Source organism: Cherax quadricarinatus, chromosome 30 (genome assembly GCF_038502225.1).
Source record: "Cherax quadricarinatus isolate ZL_2023a chromosome 30, ASM3850222v1, whole genome shotgun sequence".
Classification (NCBI taxonomy): Eukaryota; Metazoa; Arthropoda; class Malacostraca; order Decapoda; family Parastacidae; genus Cherax; species Cherax quadricarinatus.
The window spans coordinates 12,530,636-12,550,093 of NC_091321.1; the positions used below are offsets into that span (position 1 = coordinate 12,530,636).

The 19,458-nt window shown below is 43.0% G+C and overlaps 1 protein-coding gene across 2 annotated transcripts in view; it reads right to left on the minus strand.

Annotated features, from left to right (window-relative positions):
• The window catches only part of LOC128692491 (uncharacterized), a 79,198-nt gene that overhangs the window by 38,801 nt on the left and 20,939 nt on the right, over nt 1–19,458 (minus strand). For both annotated transcript variants that reach the window (XR_011392609.1, XM_070089913.1), the window contains exon 3: nt 3,437–3,562. Coding sequence is in view for 1 of the 2 variants with exons in the window: in XM_070089913.1 (XP_069946014.1) it covers nt 3,437–3,562 (126 nt within the window). In the remaining variant the exon portion in view is untranslated. The remainder of the gene's footprint in view (nt 1–3,436; nt 3,563–19,458) is intronic.

Genomic DNA, 19,458 nt, shown 5'->3' on the forward strand with positions numbered 1-19,458 from the left:
ACTTGACCATTATGGTATAAGAGGCCATGCGCTTGCATATTTCAAATCTTACCTTACTAATAGGTATCAGTATGTCACCATTAAAGACACAGCATCAACAACACAGCCACTTGATACTGGAGTTCCGCAGGGAAGTGTCCTTGGTCCCCTGCTCTTCCTCATATACATCAATGATCTTCCAAACGTATCTCAACACCTGAACCCCATTCTCTTTGCTGACGACACGACTTATGTCATCTCTCACCCTAATCTTGCCACCCTCAACACCATTGTTAATGAGGAGCTGATCAAAATATCGACTTGGATGACAGCCAATAAACTTACGCTTAACACTGACAAAACATACTACATTATGTTTGGTAGCAGAGCAGGAGATGAGCAAATTAACATTAAGATCGACAACACTAATTGCCAGGCATAATGAGGGCAAATTCCTAGGCCTATACCTCGACAACAACCTGAACTTCAGCACCCATATCCAACACATAACCAAAAAAGTATCCAAAACGGTTGGGATCCTCTCCAAGATACGATACTACATGCCGCAAACTGCCCTTCTCACACTATACCATTCACTTATATATCCATACCTCACCTATGCTATCTGTGCTTGGAGATCAACTGCAGCAACACACCTAAAGCCAATAATAACCCAACAAAAAGCCGCAGTAAGAATAATCACTAAATCCCATCCCTGGCAACACCCCCCCCCCTCTTCATAGATCTAAATTTACTCCCTGTTCAGTACATCTACACTTACTACTGTGCAATCTACATCTACAGGACCTTAAATTCCAATATTAACCTTGACCTAAAACGCTTTCTTGATAGTTGTGACAGAACCCACAGGCACAACACCAGACACAAACATCTCTATGACATTCCCCGTGTCCGACTAAACCTTTACAAAAATTCAATGTATGTCAAAGGCCCTAAAATCTGGAACACCCTACCTGAAAATTCTAAAACTGCAGACACATTCATCACCTTCAAAACTACCATCAGAAAACATCTTATCTCCCTGATACACCCTGTCAACTAATTACACGAATACCACCTGGTGGTTAACACTTACACTCACTCACCCATTTGACCATAAACAGAAATATCAATCTCAATCTCAAAATAATGAATCTTAACTAGTCATAAGTTGGCCTGTGATACTCCAATACTGAAACTATGTATAGTGCCAAAACAAAAGCATTCACACTGCTAAACTCACAAACTAGTATTTAGTCACTTAGCCACAATACCAACTTACCTCATAATTTTGTAATATTTTAAACCTAAGATTTAATCTAAGTCTGCCCGAAATGCCTAGCCATACTAGGTGTTCTAGTGGTACACTCTGTAATTATTTTACTACATGTAAACCACACAATAACCAAATTCTGTAAACTCAGCATTGTAATCCTTATAGAGAATAAACTTTGAATTTGAATTCGAATTTGAATGTGTCCTGAAATACATATAAAATATACTGAGGCACACTGCAAATTTGTCACGTGCGATTTTTACATAGCATGAGGCCAATACAAGAGTTTGGTTATGTGAGTGTGTGTTCGTGTTGAGGTGTACTAATGTGCACACTTAAGACTCGTATAGAGATGGTATAAAGGATGGTTATATGAATGTACTCGGCGAAGTGTACGTATCAGGCGCACATACACAACTATATAGAGGATGGTTATGAGAGTACATGTACTTGGTGAAGTGTACGTAACGTGCACACATACACAGTATAGCGAGACTTGAATAACTATAGGCCAATATCCAACTTACACCCTCTCTCCAAAATCTTTGAAAAATAAATCCATAAGCGTATCTATTCCTACCTCATCTCCCACAACATACTCAACCCCTGTCAATTTGGGTTCAGGCCTAATAAAAATACTAATGATGCTATTATCCACATGCTAGAACATATTTATACAGCAATAGAGAAAAAAGAAGTCCCACTGGGGATCTTCATTGACTTACGTAAAGCTTTCGATACAATTGACCACGACTTGCTCCACATAAAATTGTCGCACTATGGTATAAGAGGGCACTCCCTCAACTACCTAAAGTCATACCTCAGCAACAGAAGCCAATATGTGTACACAAATGGGGCAAACTCTTCAGCACAGCCAATTACAGTTGGTGTCCCACAGGGAAGTGTCCTAGGCCCTCTTCTCTTTCTCATATACATAAATGACCTACCAAATGCATTGCAGCTACTCAAACCCACACTATTTGCAGATGACACTACATACGTCTACTCTCACCCGAGCCCAGTCATGCTAGCCAATACTGTAAATACCGAATTACAGAAAATATCAACCTGGATGAGGACCAACAAACTTACTCTAAACATTGACAAAACCTACTACATTCAGTTTGGTAACAGAGCTACAGATGTGTCTCTAAACATAATGATAAATGGATCACCTACCACAAAACTCAGAGGGAAAATTCTTAGGAATCCACCTTGATAATAGACTCAAATTTCAAACACATATACAACAAATTTCCAAAAAAATTTCCAAGACCGTAGGCATACTATCGAAGATATGGTACTATGTTCCACAGTCAGCCCTCCTGGCCCTATATCACTCACTTATTTACCCCTATCTCACCTATGGAATTTGTGCATGGGGCTCAACAACAATAAACCATCTCAGACCACTAATCACCCAACAAAAGGCCGCAGTCAGAATAACAAATTCCCACTACAGACAACACACTCCGCCAATATTCAAAACACTAAACCTACTCACAATTCAAAACATCTATACTTAATACTGCACCTACTACATACATAGAACACTTAACTCTGACATAAACCTTCTCAAACATCTCCTTACCAACCTTAACAGAACACATGACCATAACACAAGGCACAGATCACTCTGATGTTCCTTGTGTCCATCTCACGCTATGCAAAAACTCAATGCACATAAAAGGCCCTAAAATTTGGAATTCATTACCTGTGAATATAAAAGAAACACTGTCTGTTTATAAATTCAAGTCTCTTCTCAAAAATCACTTACTCACAACTAAATAAATACTGAATAATTGTATCTAATAAATTGTATCTCATATATGTATCTCATTATTGTATCTCATAAATGTCAACCTGTGACCCAATCAAACTTTGTTACTATTTAACTTCATTACCTAACAGAATACTCCATTCTACTGATTACACAGCAACACAGTAAATGACCATATGACCTGTATTTGTAATACTCATTTGTACTAAATTGTTATCTGTTTTACAATAATTTTTGTACCACTGAATATATCATTGCTTAGTTAATCTTAAGTTAATTTTAAGCCTGCCCATAATGCTCTGCATACAAGGGGCTTTGGCATGCTGCACCTTAAAAATTGTATTCCTTGTACTTCTCTGTATCATGTTCAAATTAATAAATAAATAAAATATGGTACATACGAAGGTCATAGGAGAGACGGATGAGAGTGGAAGCTACGTAGCGGCGTAGCTGTATAATGGCGTCTGGTCCTAGAGTCTCCTCCTTCACGCTCCCTCCACACGCCCATAGCCCACCCACACACACACCTGCAGGGGGTAAAGATAGAGATAGGGGGCTGTTAGTGCCAACTCAGGAACATACTTATGGGAGGTTTATAGCTTGAAAACAACAGCTAGTGCAACTCATGTCGAGGCGCCACACGCTTTCCCCGCCAGAAAAGACTGCGAACAAATTTGGTTTTAGGGAAACACAGTGAGGCTGACAGCGCAGTAAATAAGACGGTAAATGTGCCTGGAAAACAGCATGGAAGAACTTTGATCATTTTCTCATTATGTGATGGCCCTCTCATGTGAACTACATTGCAAAACGCTGTTATTAGTTTCTGCGGGTTTAGCTCTTAACAAAAACAGAAACAACAATTGTTGCAGCTTGTCAGTGATTTCATACAAACAAATAACATTTCTTATACTAAGATACACACTCAGTGAAAGTCTGAGGTCGATCAGAAAAAGAATTCTTAAGGCAAAAACCTGAACCGAAGTTACACTACTTTTTTGGGGGTGGGTGCCCGGGAGGAAGGAATAGGTACCCAAGGTAAAAACCGCACAATTTATCACCAATATTTTTCTATAACAAGTATTTCAATAATACTGTTTGTAAATTCAAACGTAGATTACCAAAATAGAGAAAATCTTATCTTACTAAAACATGTGAAAGCTAAACACGTTCTAGGGCTGGCCTATCCGAGACTATTCAAATTCAAATTCAAATTCAAAGTTTATTCTCTATAAGGATTACAATGTTGAATTTACAGAATTTGGTTATTGTGTGGTTTACATGTAGTTAAATAATGATTACAGAGTGTACCACTAGAACGCCTAGCATGGCTAGGCATTTCGGGCAGACTTAGTTTAATTATTTATTTTAAAATATTACAAATTATGAGGTAAGTTGGTATTATGGCTAAGTGACTAAATCCGCATGACACCGAGCATTATGCAACGTGTGCAGCCAGTTTGGTGTAGTTACTCTGGTATGTTGTACCTGCAACGACCACACTCCATTACCCGCAGACAATAAAAATACCGATTACTTTCCATAACACTACCAGGGAGCTACAGTTAAACGAGCACCTGCCAGCTAGTTTAATGACCACATGTAAACAACCACCAGGAAAATACATGTAAACGATCACCAGACGGCTGCAGTTAAACGACCACCAGAAAGCTATAGTTAGACGAGGAGGAAGTATCTTGATCCAAGGAAGTGGACTTGCTTTCCCTTCCTTGGATCGAACCGGATTACCTCCCAGCTCCAGGTGCTGTGTGACCCCTATGGGTTAACGTTTTTTCCCTTATTAAAATAAAAAAAAAGTGGAGAGGGGAGGAGCCTGAAGCAGGTGAGAGGAAGGAGAAGAGACAACGCTGTCATCAGTATAACTCACCTCAAAAATTATATTGGCTGTTATCTGTTCACAAGGTTCTATTTTCTTTTTACCGAATCCTTTCGGCTGATAATAAACGCAGAATAATGTGTACACACACACACACACATATAATATATATATATATATATATATATATATATATATATATATATATATATATATATATATATATATATATATATATATATATACCTGGAGAGAGTTCCGGGGGTCAACGCCCCCGCGGCCCGGTCTGTGACCAGGCCTCCTGGTGGATCAGACCCTGATCAGCCAGGCTGTTACTGCTGGTTGCACGCAATCCAACGTACAAGCCACAGCCCGGCTGGTCAGGTACCGACTTCAGGTGCTTGTCCAGTGATTTTCGTGTGCAAGTTTGGTACTAATCCCTCTTAAGATTTTCCAAGTGTATATTATCATGTATCTTTCTGGCCTGCGTTCCAGGGAATACAAATCAAGGGACTTCAACCGTTCTCAGTAATTTAGGTACTTTGTCGTACTTGTGTACCGTGAAAGCTCTCTGTACATTCTACAGGTCAGCAATTTCGTCTGCCTTGAAGGGGACAGTTAGTGTACAGCAGTATTCCAGCCTAGAGAGAAAAAGCGATATGAAGAGAATCATCTGGGCGTCTCTAGTTTCGAAGGTTCTCATTATCCCTTATATCATTTTTCTAGCAGATGAGGTAGATACACTGTTGTGGTCTTCGAAGGTGAAATCCTGTGACTTTATCACTACCAGGTCCTTCATATTGTGAAGCGGATCAGATCAGAAAAAGCATTCTTTAATTACTGAATATAAATGAATAACTCTATTTATTCAATAACACTGGCAAACTGGGACTTATGCCACCCATAACAGCGTGAGTCTTGTGTTCAGAAAACTACACTAGTTTAGAAAATTTGAATCCGATCAGAAGATGCATTCTCTAGTTATTGCACGGATTCCTCAGAGTCCAATCTTATTTAACAATTTTACTGCATTATCATATTTGTCTGCATACAAACAAAACTTAATGTGCACTATCCTGGCCCACTAAATACTGACGCCACTCCGAAAAGTTAAACTGAGATTTATTTAATGTGGTTTAACAGGAATAAAAATTCCACATTGTTTTACATATAATACGTCAAATCTGCAACTACACACTTTAATTTCACTCTCCACCGTCATCTAATTAATGAGGGCAACTTTTACGAAATTCTGAAACTACACCACTGAGGGTTTTGGAAGCTATCCGAGCCATTCCAGGATGCTGAGATAGGTTCAACAGATTTGATCATAGGGCACCTGCACATCCCATTGGTTCCTAGAGCCTGGTCCTCGTTACAGTACACAAATGTTCAAAATCTTAATCCGATCGGATGTGGGATTCTCGAGTTAAGAGCGAAACAAAATCGAAAAGTTATAGGAAGAAAATAACAAGAAAACAAGGCAACTATCTACAGGTCCCCATTCGGGGATTCCTAAATAAACGATCATGTTGAGTTGCTTAACATCTCGTAAGATGGCAGTGAATAAAAGTTAAGCTCCTTCCATCTGTGTATTACAGTGATGTATTATACTGCATCATAATTACAGAGGATGGGGGTTTGTTCACAAATATGCATTATACGTGCTTGAGGAAGTTTTGTTGCAAGGCAGCAACATTCACACTTCACGTATGAAGCTTCACTAACCCCACACGTCACTCCATCAGTTACTCCAGCAAGTAAACTCCACAAAGTCAACTTCACCAGTTACTACAGTAAGCCACTCTTTTAGTCCAACAATCAAGTCAGTCTACCTGATAACTACCAGTTCAACCACCGGGTTCCACTACCAGCTAACCAACTCATCATTCTACTGGCCAACATTAGCAGTTAGACAAAACTACTCCATTAGTTCAATCTGCAAGATGGATTCAGGTAGTTAAGGGGTTGTTGTAGGTTAGAAAACACCTTACAAAGTGCTTTATGCAAGCCTACACGCAACTAGCCTTCATTACACGCAACTTGCCTACTCTACACACTACCCACCGCCTGTACACACAACACACCGCCCCTACACGCAACCCACAGCTACTAAGGGCAAACTTCTTTCTTAAAACGCCAGACACATTCTATGTATCTGCAGAGGTAATCTGTGACATATTACTAACGCGAACACGCACACCTGAATATTTTTTACTCCGCCCTGTGACTATTCTTGTGACTGATTTTCGTAGCTGTGTATGTACGTAGGTCTGTGACCAACACGTTATACAGCTCTCTCTCTCTCTTTCTCTTTCTTTCTTTCTCTCTCTCTCTCTCTCTTTCTCTCTCTCTCTCTGTATATATATATATATATATATATATATATATATATATATATATATATATATATATATATATATATATATATATATATATATATATATATATATATATATATATATATATATATATATATATATATATATATATATATATATATATATATATATATATATATATATATATATATATATATATATATATATATATATCAAGAAGTCCAATATTTTACTTTGCTCATTTCTATTGAGAGAGAGAGAGAGAGAGAGAGAGAGATTATTATTATTATTATTATTATAATAAAAAAGAAGCGCTAAACCACAAGGACTATACAGCGCTGCAGGGCAGGAAGGAAGCGAGGGCATCAGGTGGCAAAAGGGAGATGGATGAGTAGTAGGTTACGGATAACAGCGGGGTAGTGGATGGTGAAAGGGTAAAGGGCAGCAAGAGACTGAACTAGAAAGGGCTGAGGGGAGTGCGAAAAGTATCAGAGTTTGTGGAGTAAATCAGTTGTTGTCAAGAAGTCAATGAGAGAGTCAGGATTAAAGGAGGGTCCATCAGCAAGAAGGGAAGGTAAAGAGAGAGTAGCAGAACGAAGACGACGTTGGAGGTAAATTCTGCGTGCTCGTTGATAGAGAGGGCAGTCTAACAGAATGTGGCTAATCGATACTGGAACTTGATACTGCTCACAGAGAGGAACAGGGTGCCTCTCCATGAGATACCCATGAGTAAGACGAGTGTGGCCAATGCGAAGGCGGGAGAGAGTGGTCTCCCAACCTGGGCACTGATGACAAGAAGACGGCCAGTAACCTATGCTCGGTTTAATAGAATGAAGTTTGTTACCGAGCAGAGTTGACCAACGTTGTTGCCAACGGGTGCGAAGGTGGGTAGCTATTGCAGCAAAATAGTCCAGAAATGGAACACCTCGATAGGAAATTGGCAGGTCATGTACTGCTGACCGCGCAGCAGTGTCTGCCTGTTCATTGCCCTGTACGTCGACATGACCAGGGACCCAACAAAAAACAATATCTTTATGTTTGGTAGAGATACGGTGTAGCCAAAGTTGGATACGGAGAACTAGGGGATGAGATGTATCAAATTTTCGTATAGCCTGTAGAGCACTAAGGGAGTCTGAGACTACTACAAATGATGACACAGGCATAGATGCGATACGAATAAGTGCTGCAAGAATGGCATACAGTTCAGCAGTAAAAATGCTAGCTGAAGATAGTAAATGCCCCCGCACGACGCTGTCCGGAAACACTGCTGCGAATCCGACGCCATCTGAAGACTTAGAGCCATCTGTGTACACAGCGGTGGCATGAGAATGGGAGTGGAAGTGATCAAGAAAAAGAGAGCGGGAAGCTACCGTAGGCAGTTGAGCTTTCGAGCAAGGGAGTGAGAAAGAACAGACCCAAACAGCTGGAACTTCCCAGGGGGGTAGGGAAAAGTGAGATGCTACATGAACATATAAAGGTGGTAACTGAAGTGAAGACAAGAGTGAATGTAGGCGAAGAGAAAAGGGACGGAGCAAACAGGGGCGGCGAACGAATAAAGAATGTCTACTAATATCGGTGACCATTCTATAAATGGAAGGATTGTGGAGATCGTGAGAGCGTACATAGTAGCGAAGGCAATGGGCATCACGGCGATCAGACAAGGATGGAACATTCGTTTCTGTATAGAGGCTCTCAACAGGGGAAGAGCGAAAAGCACCAAGGCACAAACGTAATCCTTGGTGATGGATAGAGTTAAGGCTAGAGAGAGTAGTAGGAGAGGCTGCGGAATAAATCTGGTCACCATAATCGAGTTTCGATAAAACGAGGGCTGAATGTAGGCGAAGCAGAGTTCGACGATCAGCTCCCCAGGAAAGATGAGCAAGAGTTTTAAGAAGGTTTAGCCGGCTGTGACAAGTTGCCTTCAGAGAGGTAATGTGAGGTTTCCAGGATAACCTACGGTCAAAGAGAAGGCCTAGAAACCTGACTGTATCACGTTCGGGGATACGGGAGCCATAGAGATACAAAGGATGATCGGAGATAACAGAGCGTCTAGTGAAAGTAATTTGGTGAGTTTTGGTACTTGAAAATTTAAACCCATGCGTGGTGGCCCAAGTGGAAACATGGTCGACCGCATGCTGGAGAGAAACTGCAATAAGATGACAGTCAGCGCCTGCACAAGCAATAGCGAAGTCATCAACACAGAGTGATGACCAAATATTGGGTGGAAGAACAGAGGCCAAATCATTTATAGCAAGGAGAAAAAGTGTTGTGCTTAGAACACATCCCTGAGGGACACCTTCAGCTTGGACGAAGTCCGGGGAAAGAACATTATTGACTCGAACACGGAAATGTCTGTCAGTTAAAAAGTTCTTAAGGAAGGATGGTAGATTGCCTCGGAGGCCTAAGGAATGGGCCTGGGCCAAAATATTATACCTCCAAGTTGTATCATATGCCTTCTCAAGGTCAAAAAATATGGCAATAACTGAGTGATTATTCGCAAAGGCATTACGAACATACGTATCCAAGCGTAGTAAGGGGTCTATGGTAGAACGACCCCTACGAAAGCCATATTGACTAGCGGAGAGACTGTTGTGTGTCTCTAAATACCACATTAAATGTCGATTTACGAGACGTTCCATCACTTTGCAAACTGCACTAGTAAGAGCGATGGGACGATAGTGGGAGGCATCATGTCCTGTAGTACCCGGTTTGTGGAAAGGGAGAACAATGGCAGATTTCCACAGCTGGGGAAGAACTCCTTGTGCCCAAATAAGATTGAAGAGGTGTAAGAGGACTACAAGGGCTGACCGATATAAATGTTGTAACATACGAATATGAATGTCGTCAGGCCCAGCTGCCGATGATCGGCAAGCTGAGAGCGTTGCCTCCAGTTCTTGAAGTGTAAAAGGCACATTATACTGTTCTTCTCTGAGAGTAGAAAAGTCCAAGGGTACTAACTCTCTGGCAGATTTTGAGGAAAGAAACGAGGGGCATAGATGGAGCCCTCGGGAAATACGGACCAGATGTGTGCCAAGTTCAATGGCAACGTCGAGAGGGTTTGCTACATCAACACCAGCGACCCGTAGAACAGGAGCCGGGTCAGGAGAGTATTTACCAATTTCCTCACTTTTTTCCAGACTGCACTCATAGAAGAAGCAGAGGTGATGGTGGAAACATAGTCTCGCCAACAAGTGTGTTTAGCTTCACGGATGACACGGCGAGCGATCGCACGCTTCTGCTTAAAATCAAGAAGTCTCTCAGCGGTTCTATTGTACCGGTACCTGCCCCATGCAGCACGTTTCAAACGTACTGCACGAGCACAAGCAGGAGACCACCAAGGCACGCACTTCTGAGAATGCCTGCCTGAGGTTTGGGGTATAGAATGAGAAGCTGCGGTATAAACTGACGTCGAGAAGATGTGTAGGAGCTCATCAATGGAGGATGAAGAAGGAACCTCACTAAAAGCAGTGAGGTGTGAGTAAAGATCCCAATTTGCCCGATCAAATTGCCAGCCAGGGCTACGGAAAGGTGGCGAATAGGAAGGAGAAGTAAGAATGATCGGAAAATGATCGCTGTCATGTAAGTCCGGTAGAACAGACCAGGTGAAGCCTAGTGCAGTGGAGGAAGAGCAGACTGATAGATCGATGCAAGAGTATGAGTACGAGGATCAAAATGGGTGGGAGTACCCGTATTTAAAACATGGAGGGGGTGAGAGGCAAGAAAAGCCTCCAACTGGATGCCACGTGAGTCACAATGAGACCCCCCCCCCAGAGGAAATGGTGGGCATTAAAATCACCAAGTAACAGAAGTGGTGGTGGTAAGGATGAAACAAGAAAGGCAAAGTCTGGGATAGAAAATGCTCGAGAAGGAGAGAGATATAAAGAACATATTGTAAACCACTTATTCAAGTGGATACGGGCTGCAGTGTAATGCAGTGAGGTATGGACAAATAGTTGACAGTACGGAATATCATTGCGTAGAAGAAGGGCACTTTCATTAAAGGTCCCATCTGAGAAAGGATCCGAAGAATACAATAAATTATAGCCTGAGATAGGTTGGAAGACAGCCGAGTGTAATTTTGGTTCTTTTAAGCAAGCACCAACAGGGGAAAACCTGGAAAGCAACATCTGAAGCTCACCCCGATTACCCCTGAGGCCGTGGATATTCCACTGTAAATAGGCCATGATTGGCGATGAAGAAAATACCAGGAATCTGTAGGTAAAGGCACCTACGGACTAGAGGGGTTAGAAAAGTCAACGTGTGGTGGCATTGGAAGACGTTCAAGTAGCGAAGGAACGGAGCGTTGCGAAGAATGGGGTTGTGAAGATGGAGGAGAGGGAAGAGAAGGAACAGGAAGTGAATCAGTGTCCATTGAAGGTTTAGTCTCTGCAATATATTCTGAAATGGCTTCAAGTGTTTCTGAATTCAAAGATGTATGGGAGACCATATTGGAGATAGAAGGAGGAGGGTGAGTAAAGATTGGGACAGTAATGGACTGTACCAAAGTAGAGGGGGAGGGAAGAGTGTAAGGGACTGGAGATGAAGTGTGGGGGGGGGACAGAAGAGGCAGAAGAGGGAGAAACTTGAGAGGGGACGGGGGTGGAAGGCATAGTATGAGGAGGAGGGTGAATCTCCACACTTGTAATAGAGCTAGAGAGAGGGGAAGAACTAGGTACAGAGACTGGAAAGGTAAAGTGTGGAGGTGGAAGAAGGGAAGGAAGAGGCAAAGAAGATTTGAGCAATGTGGATTTTTTGGACTTCTGAGAAGTAGAGGGGCGATTGGTATTAGGTGTCGTACAAGGTCTTGTCGATACTGGGGCTTGTGAGGAAGGACGCGAAGATGTGAGAACAGACCGAGTTGTAGTTGGGATGTCAGAGCCAAGGACAGCAAAAGGATTAGATACCAGAGTGGCTATGGGAGGGGTAACAACAGAGGAGGCTGCAGAAGATGGGACCCCAGAAGTGGGGGGATGTTTGGAAACACGAGAATAAGAAACACGGGGTAGTCTCCCTTGGAGGCGGAGATGAGTAACTGCCATAGCATAAGGGAGACCTTCTGCCTCTTTGAGGCAACGGATTTCACGTTCATTTAAGTAGACCTGGCAACGGCGGGAGTACGAAGGGTGAGCTTCATTACAATTAAGGCAAGATGGAGGTTGACTGCAAGATGTATTAGAATGGTCGTTGGCACCACAGACTGGGCATTCGGCCATAGATCTGCAATATTTCACTGGGTGACCAAAACGCCAGCAATTTCTACATTGTTGCGGTGTAGGTATCACCTTTCGAACTTGTAACCGATGTCCCGTGACATATACAGAGGACGGGAGTTCTCGGCTGTCAAAAGTTAAACGAGCCACATTGCAAGGGTAACGTCTCCGCCCCCGGGCAGGGAGGACGTAAGTGTCTACTTTGAGGATTGGGAGATCCTGGAGTTCCAGCTGTTCAAAAATGTCATTGCCACATGACTGGAAATTCTGTTGGACTATGGTATGGGGCAGAATGACAGTACCACTACAAGAATTGAGAGAAAGATGTTTTTCAATAGTGATAGTAGTATCGATATTCAAAAGGAGAGAAAGATCATGAGCTTGGGTAGCATTCTGGACAGTGACGATGCGCGTACCGCTCTTGAGAGCATAAAATTAAATATCTCTACCAACATGATGCAGGAGTGCTTTGCCAATACTATGGTCAGAAAGGTAGGCAGAAGAAGAAGTCGGTCTTAAAGTAAAGAATTTAGTCCATTGTGTGGTCCGAAACTGAGCGTGGAGAGGGAGTGCTTGACGTGTCGGTCTTTTCCGAGTAGAATGGGAAGGTAACGAAGGAGCATCAGCAGGAGATTGACGCTGGCGTTTAGGAGTAGGACCGGAGTTGGTCCGGCGTGAAATGGGCGGGCGATTCGAAAATTGCCGTACCATAGAGGGAGAAGCCGGAAGCATAGTCAAAGGAGAGTGGAGTTCAGACAAATCGAAGGAGTCAGTCGAAGCCCCGGTACCTGAAGCGGGTGAGGAAACAGCACCAGCAAGAGGTACAGGGGCATCAGGAGTGTCCGAAGAGTGGTCTAAACACAAGGCAGGGTCAGAATGGGGTGCAGTATCAAGAAGGGGCCTGGGGGTAGTGGGTTCATGGATTGGGTTCTCCATGGTTAGGTTACTCCTTTGCTTTTTGTTTTTAAGAAAAAAAAAGAAAGAAAAGAAAATAAAAATAAAAAAAAAGAATAAAAAAAGGGGGGAGCCTGGAGTTTACCTGGAGAGAGTTCCAGGGGTCAACGCCCCCGCGGCCCGGTCTGTGACCAGGCCTCCTGGTGGATTAGAGCCTGATCAACCAGGCTGTTGCTGCTGGCTGCACGCAAACCAACGTACGAGCCACAGCCCGGCTGATCCGGAACTGACTTTAGGTGCTTGTCCAGTGCCAGCTTGAAGACTGCCAGGGGTCTGTTGGTAATCCCCCTTATGTGTGCTGGGAGGCAGTTGAACAGTCTCGGGTCCCTGACACTTATTGTATGGTCTCTTAACGTGCTAGTGACACCCCTGCTTTTCATTGGGGGGATGGTGCATCGTCTGCCAAGTCTTTTGCTTTCGTAGTGAGTGATATTCGTGTGCAAGTTCGGTACTAGTCCCTCTAGGATTTTCCAGGTGTATATAATCATGTATCTCTCCCTCCTGCATTCCAGGGAATACAGGTTTAGGAACCTCAAGCACTCCCAATAATTGAGGTGTTTTATCTCCGTTATGCGCGCCATGAAAGTTCTCTGTACATTTTCTAGGTCGGCAATTTCACCTGCCTTGAAAGGTGCTGTGAAATTGCCGGGGAGGAATAGTTCCCAGGAGGAATGAAAGGGCCGGAAATCTCCCTCCGCGCCCAAGAGGACCTCAGCACCTCTAGTAGCGCAGATGCAGCATGGAACCCGTGCCATACCCTACCCTTCATGCCAGTAAACCAGCAATCCGGGATAGCAACCTCACATCTGCCGAGCTACCTCGGTGGACAAAAGAGAGGGTGGCCGGATATCCGCCACAAAGCATACCTCCTTCGGCCACCACCCCCGGAATCCGAAAGGTGGCTTCCAGAGATACACCCGTCGCCCGAAAGACACCCAAAGCTACTCCGGGATACCGGAGAGGGATCAGGACATCCCCAGGCAATCCAGATTCCACGGCAAACTACGCCACCACCAAGAACCTCAACGGAATGGGATGGACCCCGGTGTCCTTTCCCCTACCTAGGAACTAGCGCGCCTGTGGGAGGAATCCCAAAGGCCAAAAAGAGGAAGGGCAAAAGGGAGGGGTGGGGAGGAGGAGGAGGAATGGAAAAAGGGGAGGATGGGGAGGATGGGATAGGGGAGGGGAGAATGGGGGGTAATTAGGTTCGGTCTGAGGAAGAAGACCGACAGGGCTAATTCCTCAGACCAAGAGCCTCTTCACCACGCCAAGGAGCCCCCCTTGAAGAGGAGAGAGAGAGAGAGAGAAAGAGGAACCGGTAACTTGTCAGAGTAACATAAATATTTCAGCATTTTTTTTTACATCGCGGATACTAACAACGCCACGCCTTGTGAAAACACGCAGGGTATGTGCAACGCGAGGTATATCATCAACATTATGTATACTGCGAGGTGTGTATGTTCCAGGGTACATACACTGAGATGTGTATATCATCCAGAGTACATACACTGAGAAGTGTATATCATCCAGGATGTTTTATTTATATGCTGTGGCCAATGAATTCACGTCACTGTAAACGAACTTCATAAATAAGTCTAAAGTCTACACAGGGAAAAGTAAAGTAGACAGAGGCCTTATTATGAGCTATTCATGGTGGCTATGTAGGAGTATAGGTTCCATTTCATTCTTTAAAGCAATGCAATTGTTTCTCCACTTCTTTTCTTATTCTTGCATGTTTTTATTTACAACTTTTTCTGATTATCCTCATCTTTTATGTTGTTTCTCAGGTACTGTTCTTTTATCAAGCCATTTTGTTCTATTCCTTTGCATCTGGACATTCTTGGATGCTCAAAACATGTTTTTTTTCTTATTCTCTCTCTATACGACTCAACTGCCTCCGGGAATTTCTTCATTCCTTGCAAGGCTTTCCCTTTTGAATCGGTGCCTCTCCTATTTCTTTCTTAAGCTTCATTTCCAATAGGTACCATAATCATTTTGTTTTTGCACTGGATGATCACCGGCCCCTTTTTTTTTTTATCCTGTGCTTGTTCATAAACCACCATATTATTCTTTCCATGAATTTTGCTGTCCGTGTTCCAGGTTCCCTGTGGAGCGTCCTAGTTAACACGAATGGTTTCCTTTATTTCTTATGTCATTAATTGGTGAGCTGTGATAATGGTTGTGGGTAGACAGGAAAAAATAGGTAAGAAAGTTAAGCGGCCTAATATCTCACAAAATCATTAGTTTTGCTTTAGCTCTCCTTGGTGTCTCGTCTCAACTGCTTTGTCAAATGTGTATCATAATCTTATTGTTTTTATGTCCTCTCATGGTCACCTACTGTTCCATGGAGGGATTATATACTACTGCCAATAATATTTTAAACACTCCAACCATTATTATTTTTGCTATGTGATTTCCAAGTTTGCCATTTCCTCGACTCCACTGTTTTCTTCTCCCTTTCCTTCCACGCTACTTTAAACCCACCATGAAACACCGTTTTTGGTAAGCTCCGTAAGACTTATCATGTCTAGTCTCTTCAGGTATTATCTCCTTCAGGTTTCCACTACTATTTGGGATTCTGTCTGCATTTGTGCACCAAAGTTTGAGTCTTGTATGTGTCATCTTTCCATTTCTTGTTGTGTGTGTGTGTGTGTGTGTGTGTGTGAGAGAGAGAGAGAGAGAGAGAGAGAGAGAGAGAGAGAGAGAGAGAGATATGACTAGAGTATGGATGACTCGAGTATGGAACACATTCGTACAGCATAATGATGTCAACGAGATAAAGTCAAATGATCAAATGAATATGCTGGCCCACAGATGGCTCCAACTTAATCCTGTTCCCTACTTGTATGTCTCATAACAATAAAAATGCTTTCCAATGAGCTGATGTAGGTAACAGCTCTTAGCTTGTCAATAAAGTTAGGAATCCTTAACCTGTAAATAGCTTGTCAATAAAGCTAGGGATCCTTAACCTAACCTCGTCAAACCCTGTGTAAAAAGAGAGAGAGAGAGAGAGAGAGAGAGAGAGAGAGAGAGAGAGAGAGAGAGAGAGAGAGAGAGAGAGAGAGAGAGAGAGAGAGAGAGAGAGAGAGAGAGAGGAAGGCGGGAAAGGTTAGTGAAGGAGCAAAGATAGACATTCTGGACTAAATTTCCATGTTGCTCGTGACTTATTATCCAGCGTCAATCATGCGAGCTTTCGAAAAATCTAAAATCATAGCAATTATTGCAATAATAATCGTACCTCTTTTTGAGAAAGGACTTTTTCTTTGCCTTTGATAATTAATACATTTTCCCTTTTAAATCGTTATATTTGAGATACGAGGATCGCTTTCATGTCTAAGGTTAAGAAATAAAAACTGAAATGACGCCACTATTCTAAACTAAAACTTTACCTATATAACAGAGAAAGTATTTATGGCACCTAATCAAATCATGAGACACAGCCTAGACTAAACTTCACTAGCTTGAAGTACGATAAGAAAATATGCGCAAAAAAGTGCAAGAGCAAGCTAGCGAAAGGAGAGAGAGAGAGAGAGAGAGAGAGAGAGAGAGAGAGAGAGAGAGAGAGAGAGAGAGAGAGAGAAGAGACGTGCGAGCTTTCGCACCCCCATGCTAAAAGGACTGACTAAGTAAACAAGCTCATCCAACACAACAAGCTACATGAAGCCGTGCACCCTGCCACCACCCACCCTGTGTCTCTACCCAGCAGCCTCAACAAGCTCCAGGTGACGGTAACTAACTGCACCGTTATGTCTTTGTAGAGCGTGGGGGGGGAGGGGGGGACGGGGAGTGCGGGTCCAACACGGATGAAGCAGACAAGGAACGTAATGTATGTGCAAACATGGATCCTAAACCGCGTGTGCGGTTGCGTGTGTGCGTAACGAGTCAGTCAACTTGCTTGCGTGTATGCAATCATTAACATTAAACAAGAATTAAGCTGGATGTCAACTGCAAATATAAGTCAGAAATGTATCCTGGGTGAATGGATACTTTATTCCAAAGGTCACCTTCTCCTTACCACAGAGAGAATATGAATAACACACTCCATTATTATTATTATTATTGTGGTTGTTGTTGCTGTGTTGTAAAGAAATATATCCTGCTTTAATCTGACAGACTGAATGTAGAAGCTTTCAAAGGCCTCAAACCATTTCCAGAATTACCAGGTTTAATTCCCTCAAAGACGATTTTGGTAACTGCACATTGTTGGAAAAGAGAGAGAGAGAGAGAGAGAGAGAGAGTTCTTACTAGCTGCAAGAACTGTGTCACAACAGGCACGAGGAGGTGCATTTCCTTCTTAAACCAATAAAAGGCTGTGGCCCCAGACAAGTTAAGCCCAACATTGTTGAGATGTGCAGACCAGCTTACAGCACCTCTAACTCACATCTTTTAGCACTACCTAATACAGTGTAAATGGCCCTCTCTGTGAAAAGAGGCAAATGTAGTCCCTGTTCACAAAAAGATGAGCAGAGCAGAAATCAGCAACTACAGACCAGTGTCACTCCTGTCAATCACTGGCAAGATCCTTGAGACAATCATCTCAAGACAAATGACAGAGTTTTTTGACTACCACTCAATATTTTGTGACCGTCAATATGGCTTCAGCAAAGGTTACTCAGCTGCTGATCTGTTGTTAAACCTCTCCACTAAGTGGCACCAGTCACTGGATGAATCTAAAGTCAGCTGTGTGATAGCACTGGACATTGCTGGTGCTTTCGACCGAGTGTGGCACCGGGGCCTCTTAGCAAAACAGCAAGCTCTGAGAATTGCAGGCTCTACGCTGTTTCCTCAGTGATTGCCTTCATGGTAGATCTCTAAGTGTAGTTCTCAATGGAACGGAATCAACAAGACATCCTATTGGGGTAAGTGTTCCACAAGGAAGCGTGCTGGGACGATTGTTATGGAATGTCTACTTCAATGACCTTCATCTCGTCCCAGAATCCAATGCATATGCAAACGACTGTACACTGACATTCACTTATCCAAGAGAAGAAATGCCAGCTGTTATAAGCTACATCAATCACCAGCTAAGAGCTATGTCAGCTTGGGGAAATAAATGACAAGTAACATTTGCACCTGAGTCAACACAAATGATGATGGTCTCTAGGCACCATGATGGTAATGCCGGTGCAGTAGTAAGGATGAATGGGAGGGTGTTGGCACCTGGGGAAGAAGTTGATATCCTTGGGGTGAAATTTGACTCCAAACTGAACATGAAGAACCACATTGTAAATCTTGCAAACAAGGCAGCCAGGAAGCTTACGGCACTTCGCCGCATCTCACATCTGCTTGACAGTAGGGGTTGCAAGATCTGTATGAGGCACAAGTACGCTCACACCTTGAGTATGCTCCACTTTCTTGGTTTGCCTGCCCCCCCCCTTCCTCTCATCTGCGACTGCATGAAAGAGTAGAGAACAGAACAAGACGTCTCATCTCTCGCCTGGACCAATCTTGGATAGATCTGTCATTTCAGCAGAGCCTTCAACACAGGAGGGATGTGGGAGGCCTTACTGTTATGTACAAGGCCAATATTGTCAAAGTACCACATTTGGATCCACTTCGAGGACAGCGTGAAGCAAGCTTATATAACACAAGACGGGCAGAAAGCAGTAACTTCACTCTGGCTGTACCCTTCTCCAGAACATCACTTCATCCGAGATCATTTATCCCCAGGATGACTCGAGTATGGAACACATTCGTACAGCATTATGATGTCAATGAGATAAAGTCAGTTGATCAAATGAAAATGCTGGCCCACAGATGGCTTCAATTTCATCCTGTTCCCTACTTGCATGTCTCATAACAATAAAAATGCTTTCAAATGAGCTGATGTAGGTAATAGCTCTTAGCTTGTCAATCAAGTTAGGAATCCTTAACCTGTAAATAGCTTGTCAATAACGCTAGGGATCCTTAACCTAACCTTGCCAAACCCTCTGTGTGTGTGTGTGTGTGTGTGTGTGTGTGTGTGTGTGTGTGTGAGAGAGAGAGAGAGAGAGAGAGAGAGAGAGAGAGAGAGAGAGAGAGAGAGAGAGAGAGAGAGAGAGAGAGAGAGAGAGAGAGAGAGAGAGAGAAATATGAAGAACATA